At 40.1% G+C, this 12,689-nt stretch overlaps 1 protein-coding gene and 1 long non-coding RNA gene across 5 annotated transcripts in view; one reads left to right on the top strand and one right to left on the bottom strand.

The window, feature by feature from the left end:
- LOC133635858 (uncharacterized) overlaps nt 1-12,689 on the top strand; it is a 310,718-nt gene that overhangs the window by 167,863 nt on the left and 130,166 nt on the right. The window lies entirely within an intron of this gene.
- Nucleotides 10,541-12,689, bottom strand: part of LOC133635857 (cytoplasmic dynein 1 intermediate chain 1) — a 145,954-nt gene continuing 143,805 nt past the window's right edge. For all 4 annotated transcript variants that reach the window (XM_062029252.1, XM_062029254.1, XM_062029255.1 and 1 more), the window contains one exon: nt 10,541-11,647. In XM_062029252.1, the coding sequence (XP_061885236.1) occupies nt 11,537-11,647 (111 nt within the window). In that variant the 3' untranslated portion in view covers nt 10,541-11,536. The remainder of the gene's footprint in view (nt 11,648-12,689) is intronic.

The following is a 12,689-nucleotide window of genomic DNA, read 5'->3' as shown; positions in this document are numbered from 1 at the left end:
TGGTCATTTGGAACTATGCACTAAAGAGCCATATATGGTCATTTGGAACTCTGAACTAAGGAGCAAAATATGGTCATTTGGAACTATGAACTAAAGAGCCATGTATGGGCAATTGAAACTATGAACTAAAGAGCCACATCTGGTCATTTGAAACTATGAACTAAATTGCCATATACAGCTGTATGTTCATTTGGAACTATCAATTAAAGAGCCATATATGGTCATTTGGTACTATGAACTTAAGGGAAATATATGGTCATTTCGAACCAAGAACTACAGAGCCATATATGGTCATTTGAAACTATGAACTACAGAGCCATATATGGTCATTTGGAACTATGAACTAAATAGCCATATACGGTCATTTCGAACCAAGAACTACAGAGCCATATATGGTCATTTGGAACTATAAACTAAAGTGCCATATATGGTAATTTGGAACTATGTACTAAAGAGCCATATGTGGTCATTTGGAACTGTGAACTAAAGGGCCATATATGGTCATTTGGAACTATGAAGTAAAGAGCCATATATGGTCATTTGGTACTATGAATTTAAGAGCTATATATGGTCATTCTGAACTATGCACTAAAAAGCCATATATGGTCATTTGAAACTATGAACTACAGAGCTATATATGGTCATTTGGAACTATGAACTAAAGAGCCATATATGGTCATTTGAAACTATGAACTACAGAGACATATATGGTCATTTGGAACTATGAACTACAGAGCCATATATTGTCATTTGGAACTATGCACTAAGGAGCCATATATGGTCATTTGGAACTGTGAAGTAAAGAGCCATATATGGTCATTTGGAACTATGAACTAAGGAGCAATATATGGTCATTTGGAACTATGAACTAAAGAGCCTTGTATGGGCAATTGAAACTATGAACTAAAGAGCCACATCTGGTCATTTGGAACTATGAAGTAAAGGGCCATATATGGTTATTTGGAACTCTGAAGTTAAGAACCATATATGGTCATTTGGTACTATGAACTTAAGAGCAATATATGGTCATTCTGAACTATGCACTAAAGAGCCATACATGGTCATTTGAAACTATGAACTACAGAGCTATATATGGTCATTTGGAACTAAAGAGCCATATAGGGTCATTTGAAACTATGAACTACAGAGCCATATACACTACCGTTCAAAAGTTTGGGGTCACATTGAAATGTCCTTATTTTTTAAGGAAAAGCACTGTACTTTTCAATGAAGATAACTTTAAACTAGTCTTAACTTTAAAGAAATACATTCTATACATTGCTAATGTGGTAAATGACTATTCTAGCTGCAAATGTCGGGTTTTTGGTGCAATATCTACATAGGTGTATAGAGGCCCATTTCCAGCAACTATCACTCCAGTGTTCTATTGGTACAATGTGTTTGCTCATTGGCTCAGAAGGCTAATTGATGATTAGAAAACCCTTGTGCAATCATGTTCACACATCTGAAAACAGTTTAGCTCGTTACAGAAGCTACAAAACTGACCTTCCTTTGAGCAGATTGAGTTTCACATTTGTGGGGTCAATTAAACGCTCAAAATGGCCAGAAAAAGAGAACTTTCATCTGAAACTCGACAGTCTATTCTTGTTCTTAGAAATGAAGGCTATTCCACAAAATTGTTTGGGTGACCCCAAACTTTTGAACGGTAGTGTATGGTCATTTGGAACTATGAACTACAGAGCCATATATAGTCATTTGGAACTATGAACTAAAGTGCCATATATGGTCATTTGGAACTATGACCTAAAGAGCCATATATGGTCATTTGGAACTATGAACTAAATAGCCATATATGGTCATTTCAAACCAAGAACTACAGAGCCATATATGGTCATTTGGAACTATGACTTAAAGAGCCATATTTGGTCATTTGGTACTATGAACTAAAGAGTCATATATGGTCATTTGGAACTATGAACTAGAGAGCCATATATGGTCATTTGGAACTATGAACTACAGAGCCTAATATGGTCATTTGGAACTATGATTTAAAGAGCTATATATGGTCATTTGGAGCTATGAACTAAGGAGCAATATATGGTCATTTGGAACTATGAACTAAGGAGCAATATATGGTCATTTGGAACTATGAACTAAAGAGCCATATATGGTCATTTGGAACTATGATTTAAAGAGCTATATATGGTCATTTGGAACTAGGAACTAAGGAGCAATATATGGTCATTTGGAACTATGAACTAAGGAGCAATATATGGTCATTTGGAACTATGAACTAAGGAGCAATATATGGTCATTTGGAACTATGAACTAAGGAGCAATATATGGTCATTTGGAACTATGAACTAGAGAGCCATATATGGTCATTTGGAACTATGAACTACAGAGCCTAATATGGTCATTTGGAACTATGATTTAAAGAGCTATATATGGTCATTTGGAACTAGGAACTAAGGAGCAATATATGGTCATTTGGAACTATGAACTAAGGAGCAATATATGGTCATTTGGAACTATGCACTAAGGAGCAATATATGGTCATTTGGAACTATGAACTAAAGAGCCATACTGTATATGGTCATTTGGTGCCTGGGTGCGGGTGGTCCCTTTCCGCCCCCAGGTGGCCGTCGCTGACCTCCTAAATAGCTCATCACAAAGCCCCCAAAGTGGTCAAGAGTAAATAGTCAAGAGGTGCAGTTGATGGTAATGATGATTGAGGCCATTCATGCCAAGTGGTTGGGGGTGCCATGCCGTCAGCAGTCACTTTGACAGTGTGCCTTGCTCTCATTACCTCCCATTGTCTGGCCCCCCTTCTCACCAGGAGGAGCAGTGGGAACGGGCAGGTGATGAAATAATGGCCCTGCCCTTGCATTGCTTTTTATATCATACGCTGCTGTGGCCGGGCTTGGACTGTGGGTGTGTGCATGCGTGCGTGCGTGCGTGCGTGCGTGTGTGTGTGTGTGTGTGTGTGTGTGTGTGATGGTTAACAACCTTGACGGGGTGTGGCATTAATCCCACCCCCTCAATCAGATATGCTTGATTAGATTTGAGATTTGAATAGTTGCTGATTCCAAGATCAGATGGCAGTATGAAGCAGGTGTGAGTGTGACACCTGTCGTGTGTTTCTCCACAAGACGCCTCTGCAGTCCTCGCTCCATTGGAAGGTTTGTTGACTTCCCCTTTCATTGTTGCAATCCAACAAGAACTGAATGACATAATTCAACGCGCACGCACGTACGAGATGGTGCATTTCTCATTACAACATGTCCGAAAAGGAGGAGGAAGAAGCAGAGCGTATTTATTTCTACCTCTCTTCCATTTCTTACGCATGTTGTTTGCTCACTTCCTGTGCTCAGTTTGCAACAAGTAACAAAGTTCTCATGAATAAATGCTGAAGTTGTGATTCACAAAATGAGACCAATAAGGTGTACTCATTTTTATGGCAATAAGTCAAGTCAAACCAAATAAAATACAAATAAGTCGTTCTTGCCATCTCTTGACATTTGGTGAGAATAAGTATCGCCATGTTTGTTTTTTTCATGGTGTTATTTATATAGGTAAAAAACTAACCCATTTAATAAATTCAGGGCTGCAGCTACGGATTAACGTCTTCCATTAACCGAGTAATCTTATGCATATTTTTAGATAACCTTCATTTTTTTCTAATAAATGCACATGATCAACATTAAAATGTGCGCGTTTAACATACTGTTTGAGCATTATGAAAGTAAAAATACATTTGACATAAAAAAACAGGTGCATGCCCTATTAAGTAACGATGTCTGTGTATTTAAAGTTCCAGGCAGGCCAAATTCTATCAATTTGTATTCATATCATGGGAGCCTTTTTTCTAATGGACTTAATTGATGAAGGGTCGCAGCTTCATGGTGTCGCCTGCCAGCCAGTTAAATGTCACTTGTCAATCATTTACTGTATTACTGACTCTGATGTATATCTCATACCATTTGACGTTTATTTGTTACAATCTCACTGACTTCATTTTTTTATACGATACCAATACTGAAGCCTTGAGTATAGCCGATACTGTTCCCATATCAGCCCAAATCATTCATACATTGTCTTGTTTTGTGATCATGTCTTGTTTAGGTATGTTCTGTTTGGTTAAAACTCTACTAGTTCCTGTTTTTACGCATCCTTGTTTGTTTTGTCACCATGACGACCCATTAGTATCACCTGCCTCATTCATGTGACTCACGCACCTGTTTCAATCATGTCATTATTATTTAAGCCTGGTTTTTCAGTTGGTCGTCCTGGCGTCATCACTCTGTTTCATGATTAGTTCACGCTGCTTGTTTCATGCAATTTCATAGTCCATGCTGCCCTGCTCACGTCACCGCAAGTAAGTTTTTGTTTATTAATGACACAGTTAGTGTCTTTTGTTTCATGTCCATAGTTTACGTCTTTGTGTTAGTTTTGTTCCCTTAACCAAGTTTGTGTCTCCGCATTGTGCGCGCCTTTTGTTTACCCTTTTTATAGTAAGAATTAAATCATGTATTTACCTTCACGCCATGTCCGGTCCGGTTCTTCTGCACCATAGTCCTAGTCATGACATACATGTACAAAACCTAAAACCAGTAAAGTTGGCACATTGTTTAATTCGTAACTAAAAACCTAATACAATGATTTGCAAATCTTTTACAACTTATATTCAATTGAATAAACTGCGAAGACAAGATATTAATTGTTTGAACTGAAAAATTATTTTTTTTTTGCAAATAAAACATTTGAATTTAATGGCAGCAACACATTGCAAAAAAGTTGGCACAGGAGCATTTTTACCACTGTGTTACATGGCCTTTCCTTTTAACAACACTCAGTAAACGTTTAAGAACTAAGGAGACCAATTTTTGAAACTTTTCAGGTGGAATTCTTTCTCCGTTGTGGTATTTTACACTTCATATTGCGACACACATTTTCAATGGGAGACAGGTCTGGACTACAGGCAGGCCAGTCTAGTACCCGCACTCTTTTACTCTGAAGCCACGCTGTTGTAACACGTGGCTTGCTGAAATAAGCAGGGGCGTCCATGATAACGTTGCTTGGATGGCAACATATGTTAGCTCCAAAACCTGTATGTACCTTTCAGCATTAATGGTGCCTTCACAGATGTGTAATTTACCAATTCCTTGGGAACTAATACACCCCCATACCATCACAGATGCTGGCTTTTCAACTTTGCGCCTAGAACAATCCGGATGGTTCTTTTCCTCTTTGTTCCGGAGGACACGACGTCCAAAGTTTCCAAAAACAATTTGAAATGTGGACTTGTCAGGCCACAGAACACTTTTCCACTATGCATCAGTCCATCTTAGATGAGCTCGGGCCCAGCGAAGCCAGCGGCGTTTCTGGGTGTTGTTGGTAATTGGCTTTTGCTTTCCATAGTAGAGTTTTAACTTGCACTTACAGATGTAGCGACAAACTGTAGTTACTGATAGTGGTTTTCTGAAGTGTTCCTGAGCCCATGTGGTGATATTCTTTACACACTGATGTTGCTTTTTGATGCAGTACAGCCTGAGGGATCGAAGGTCACGGGCGTTCAATGTTGGTTTTCAGCCTTGCTGCTTGCGTGCAGTGATTTCTCCAGGTTCTCTGAACCTTTTGATGATATTACAGACCGTAGATGGTGAAATCCCTAAATTCCTTGCGATAGCTGATTGAGAAATGTTGTTTTCAAACAATTTACCCACGCATTTGTTCACAAAGTGCTGACCCTCGCCCCATCCTTGTTTGTGAATGATTGAGCATTTCATTGAAGCTGCTTTAATACCCAATCATGGCACCCACCTGTTCCTAATTAGCCTGTTCACCTGTGGGATTTTCCAAATAAGTGTCTGATGAGCATTCCTCAACTTTCTCAGTCTGTTTTGCCACCTGTGCCAGATTTTTAGAAACATGTTGCCGGCATCAAATTCCAAATGAGCTAATATTTGCAAAAAATAATAACGTTAAATATCTTGTCTTTGCACTCTATTAAATTGAATATAGGTTGAAAAGTATTTACAAATCATTGTATTCTGTTTTTATTTACGATGTACACAATGTGCCAACTTCACTGGTTTTGGGTTTTGTATTGACAAAAGTGCTGTTTTAATCTTGTTCAAATAAGGACACGTATTACATATGTCTAGCTTGTGTGCTATTGTGTGCTCAGCTGCTGTGTAGCTGCTATCTCCTAGTAGCCTGTAGCCCAGCGTGACTTTGATTAAATACACTAAAGTGTGTGTTTATTGGAGGACATGTAGATGTTAAAGGCCTACTGAAATGATTTTTTTTATTCAAACGGGGATAGCAGATCCATTCTATGTGTCGTACTTGATAATTTCGCGATATTGCCATATTTTTGCTGAAAGGATTTAGTAGAGAACATCGACGATAAAGTTCGCAACTTTTGGTCGCTGATAAAAAAGCCTTGCCTGTACCGGAAGTAGCGTGACGTCGCAGGTTGAAGGGCTCCTCACATTCCCCATTGTTTACACCAGCAGCGAGAGCGATTCGGACCGAGAAAGCGACAATTACCCCATTAATTTGAGCGAGGATGAAAGACTCGTGGATGAGGAACGTGAGAGTGAAGGACTAGAGTACAGTGCAGGACGTATCTTTTTTCGCTCTGACCGTAACTTAGGTACAAAGGCTCAATGGATTCCACACTTTCTCCTTTTTCTATTGTGGATCACGGATTTGTATTTTAAACCACCTCGGATACTATATCCTCTTGAAAATGAGAACGCGAAATGGACATTCACAGTGACTTTTATCTCTACGACAATACATTGGTGAAGCACTTTAGCTACGGAGCTAACGTGATAGCATCGTGCTTAAATGCAGATAGAAACAAAAGAAATAAGCCCCTGACTGGAAGGATAGACAGCAGATCAACAATACTACTATCAGGAGACACCGAACCAAACACTGGACCTGTAACCACACGGTTAATGCTGTGCCGCCTGTCGAAGCCTAGCAATGCTGTTGCTAACGACGCCATTGAAGCTAACTTAGCTACGGGACCTCGTCAGAGCTATGATAAAAACATTAGCGCTCCACCTACGCCAGCCCTCATCTGCTCATCAACACCCGTGCTTACCTGCGTTCCAGCGATCGACGGCGCGACGAAGGACTTCACCCGATCATCGATGCGGTCGGCGGCTAGCGTCGGATAGCACGTCTGCTATCCTCAAAGTCCTCCTGGTTGTGTTGCTGCAGCCATCCGCTAATACACCGATCCCACCTACAGCTTTCTTCTTTGCAGTCTCCATTGTGTTCATAAACAAATTACAAAAGATCCACCAACACAGATGTCCGGAATACTGTGGAATTTTGCGATGAAAACAGCTGTTTGTATTGAGATACAATGTGTCCGAATACTTTCGTTTCAACCCGTTACATCACGCGCAAACGTCATCATACATAGATGTTTTCAACCGGAAGTTCCCCGGGAAATTTAAAATTGCACTACCCGTATTGGCATGTGTTGCAATGTTAACATTTCATCATTGATATATAAACTATCAGACTGCGTGGTCGGTAGTAGTGGGTTTCAGTAGGCCTTTAAGTAGATATCTCAGATCTCAGCTGATACAATCCTTGGTTTTTTTTCTGAAATGGAAGCGATATCATTATCGATCGTTGAATTGATTCGATTTGTTCCATTGTTGCGTTGTACTCCTGATTGTGTGAGAAGGTGACAGCGTGTTGTTGAGGCTCTCGGCAGCAGGTCCTGAGATGTTGCGACTTGGCTCCTAATTAGCAGTTAATCAGGACTTTGTTGGCCTTCCTTGCCCTCCCAGTGGGCCACTCAGGAATCACCTGCTGCACTTTATTTGAGCAGAACTCACAACCTTCCAAGTAAGTTTCCACTGCATCACACAACATGAGAGACTTCCCTTTTAGAGCCGCCGTGCAGATGTCTACTTGGACAGATGTTGTTGGGCTGCTCAGACATTTATTCCACGATTTAGTCCAGAGTGAAGTATCGCCGTGTATCAACGCTGTTGACAACCACCATGGAAGATGAAGGTGGACACTTGTGACAATGTAGTTCCTGGAACATCAAAGGAATGTACATGAGACAATGTAGTCCATGGAACACCAAAGGAATTTGAAGATAGTGCTCATGTGACAATGTAGTCCATGGAGCACCAAAGAAATATGAAGATATTGTACATGAGACAATATAGTCCATGGAACACCAAAGGAATTTGAAGATAGTGCGCATGTTACAATGTAGTCCATGGAACACCAACGGAATTTGAAGATAGTGTACATGTGACAACGTAGTCCATGGAACACCAAAGGAATATGAAGATAGTGTACATGTGTAAATGTAGTCCCTGGAACACCAAAGGAATATGAAGATAGTGCACAAGTGACAATGTAGTCCATGGAACACCAAAAGAATATGAAGATATTGTACATGTGACAATGTAGTCCATGGAACACCAAAGGAATATGAAGATAGTGCACAAGTCACAATGTACTCCATGGAACACCAAAGGAATTTGAAGATAGTGTACATGTGACAATGTAGTCAATGGAACACCAAAGGAATATGAAGATGACCAAGATGGCGGCGCTTCACGGCGGCAGCTTCTTGCATGCGCTCTTGGAAGTGTAGACCGATTTGGCAAAAATACCCGTCAATTCAGTCGATTTCATGGTTGGCTCACAGCGTGTTCACTCCGTGATCACTTACGACCGACTTACGATTCTGGATGTGGAGAGATCGGGCCATTTTGGGCTGAAAGATGCGTGTACGGTGGACCTACTCGCTAGCTTGGGAATTCTTCACGAGCTACATCCAGCAGTGGCCTTTGAAGCAGCGGGGTCCACTACCAGCGGAGACCGTCAACGAAAGAGACGTAAGCGGTGCGCTCGGAAGCAGAAGCGGGGATGTCGGGCGGGGCTAACAACAAAGCTAAAGGCGTTGTTGTTAGCGGGGCTAACAAAAAAGCTAAAAGCTAATCCTCAAAGAAGTGCTAATAAGGAGTCTGTTAAGCTAGAACTAGCCAGCGCCAGGCTGGATAATCCCTGCACACATAGCAATTCTCTTAGAATAATATACAACTCACATAATGTTTTTTCTGCGTCAGAGGTGGACATGCATTTTACTGAGGTGGCAAACAATCTAAAAATTCCTGTCATATCAATTCCTAGATATGGTCGAAATTATTTAAAGTGCACTACGCATAATAAACGTAACATTATTAATATTGCTACTACGGATACATTCAACAAAAACTCCTCAAAACAGCCCACTACCTATAATATGGGCTTTTTAAACATAAGATCATTGTCTTCCAAAACGTTATTAGTTAATGAAGTCATTAGAGACAACAATCTTGATGTCGTTGGTCTAGCCGAGACCTGGCTCAAACCAGACACATTTTTTGCGCTGGGTGAGGCGTCTCCTCCTGGCTATAAGGGAACGCATATTGCCCGTCCCATTAAAAGGGGTGGCGGTGTTGCACTAATATACAACAAAAACTTTAGCCTTACCTCGGACCTAAATAATAAATATAACTCGTTTGAGGTGCTTACTATGAGGTTTGTCACACCGCTGCCTCTGCACCTGGCTGTCATCTACCTACATCTACCTACAAATACATACATATGTAAGTATTGACACTTTATATCAGGGGTGTCCTCTACAAATACATACATACATACATATGTAAGTATTGACACTTTATATCAGGGGTGTCCTCTACAAATACATACGTACATACATATGTAAGTATTGACACTTTATATCAGAGGTGTCCTCTACAAATACATACATACATACATATGTAAGTATTGACACTTTATATCAGGGGTGTCCTCTACAAATACATACATACACACATATGTAAGTATTGACACTTTATATCAGGGGTGTCCTCTACAAATACATACGTACATACATATGTAAGTATTGATACTTTATATCAGGGGTGTCCTCTACAAATACATACATACATACATATGTAAGTATTGACACTTTATATCAGGGGTGTCCTCTACAAATACATACATACATACATATGTAAGTATTGACACTTTATATCAGGGGTGTCCTCTACAAATACATACATACATACATATGTAAGTATTGACACTTTATATCAGGGGTGTCCTCTACAAATACATACATACATACAAATGTAAGTATTGACACTTTATATCAGGGGTGTCCTCTACAAATACATACATACATACATAGATATGTAAGTATTGGCACTTTATATCAGGGGTGTCCTCTACAAATACATACGTACATACATATGTAAGTATTGACACTTTATATCAGGGGTGTCCTCTACAAATACATACATACATACATACATATGTAAGTATTGACACTTTATATCAGGGGTGTCCTCTACAAATACATACATACATACATATGTAAGTATTGACACTTTATATCAGGGGTGTCCTCTACAAATACATACATACACACATATGTAAGTATTGACACTTTATATCAGGGGTTTCCTCTACAAATACATACGTACACACATATGTAAGTATTGACACTTCATATCAGGGGTTTCCTCTACAAATACATACGTACACACATATGTAAGTATTGACACTTTATATCAGGGGTTTCCTCTACAAATACATACATACATACATATGTAAGTATTGGCACTTTATATCAGGGGTGTCCTCTACAAATACATACGTACATACATATGTAAGTATTGATACTTTATATCAGGGGTGTCCTCTACAAATACATACGTACATACATATGTAAGTATTGACAGTTTATACCAGGGGTGTCCTCTACAAATACATACATACACACATATGTAAGTATGGACACTTTATACCAGGGGTGTCCTCTACAAATACATACATACATACATATGTAAGTATTGACACTTTATATCAGGGGTGTCCTCTACAAATACATACATACATACATATGTAAGTATTGACACTTTATATCAGGGGTGTCCTCTACAAATACATACATACATACATATGTAAGTATTGACACTTTATATCAGGGGTGTCCTCTACAAATACATACATACATACATACATACATACATACATATGTAATTACCCTTTTTATCAGGGGTGTCCAAACATTTTCCAATGAAAAATTGACAAATATAAAGGCCATTTTTATTTTCATTTTCAGAGCCAATAGCAGATATAGATTTGTTTCAAGAAAACAAATATTGGACAGTTAACATTTTACAATTGAGGCAAGATAACCTTTTTTAGGTAGGGTGAGCAAATCAAAACACATCAAACCTTATCAGGCCCCTGAAAGGCCAGTTTAGAGCGCCCCAATCAAGTCAGTTGCCGAGCAGGTGTGCACCAAGGACATGAAAACATAGGAGATGTCACTCGGGATCTTTGTTGACCAGCAGGAAGTTGTCGGTCAATTGTGCATCATACTTTTTCTTTTCACTTGACGCCCTTTTTGCTCTTTTACTCCACTTTGCGTATTTATTTCCTGTGATTGATGAAAACATGTGGACACCCCCAGCACAGGACAAGAAGCAACATGACACAACACCAACACGCCACGGGAGGTCTAAGACGCCAGCTCCATTGGCCCCTCCTCCTCGCCGTCCGCACGGTTGGCTCGGATCTCCATCAGCGTGCGGGCGAAGCGTGTCCAGTCGTCGCTGTGGGCCACGGCCAGCTGGAGGGAAGATGGTAGAAGAGTTTGAAGTCGGCTGGGTGTGTCCTCCAATGTCCTGATCTGCTGACTCACAAGCGCTACTATTGGCTCTCCTGGTAATAGGCGTGTTGCTAAGACTGCACGTGCAATTGATAGCAAGTGTAAAAGTGGTGCTATTTAAATGAGGATCTTGCATGTCACCAAGGAGACACTCATTTCCTGCACACCTACTGCACTCGGCGAAAGGCAAGGTACACAGATATAATGTGCACCACCTTTTCTGGGCTAGACTGAACCACCGTCTAGACCAGACCTGGCCCGTTAAACTTTTCAATCTGGCCCGCCGGACATCTCCAAATAATTATTTTAGATTTTTAAGATGGAATCTGTAGCTGCCATTATGATGTGCAGTGATATTTTCAAATGACCGCAAGTCTTAAACTATACAAAATATTTCAATGGTTGGAATCTGCGCTTTTGCATGATATACTAGTTACTATGGTAATCTAATTAGTTACTATGGTAATCTAAGTCACATCAGCTCAGATGAGGCACCAAGCAGTGTGGGTGGGGAGCGTTTCCACAGAGTCTTTCCAGAGCGGCCAGCCTGAAATGCGGGTGTCAGGGACAGACGTGGAAGGAGATTTTTACAACAAAGTTCTTAAAGGCCTACTGAAACCCACTACTACCGACCACGCAGTCTGATAGTTTATATATCAATGATGAAATCTTAACATTATAACACATGCCAATACGGCCGGGTTAACTTATAAAGTGACATTTTAAATTTGCCGCTAAACTTCCGGTTCGAAACGCCTCTGAGGATGACGTATGCGCGTGACGTAGCCCGGCGAACACGGGTATGCCTTCCACATTGAAGCCAATACGAAAAAGCTCTGTTTTCATTTCATAATTCCACAGTATTCTGGACATCTGTGTTCGTGAATCTGTTTCAATCATGTTCATTGCATTATGGAGAAGGAAGCTGGGCAAGCAAAGAAGAAAGTTGTCGGTGCGAAATGGACGTATTTTTCGAACGTAGTCAGCAACAACAGTACACAGC

This window comes from Entelurus aequoreus, linkage group LG20, assembly GCF_033978785.1.
Source record: "Entelurus aequoreus isolate RoL-2023_Sb linkage group LG20, RoL_Eaeq_v1.1, whole genome shotgun sequence".
NCBI classification, from domain to species: domain Eukaryota; kingdom Metazoa; phylum Chordata; class Actinopteri; order Syngnathiformes; family Syngnathidae; genus Entelurus; species Entelurus aequoreus.
Note: the sequence above shows the minus strand (reverse complement) of the source record. Positions and strands in the feature narration are given on the sequence as shown.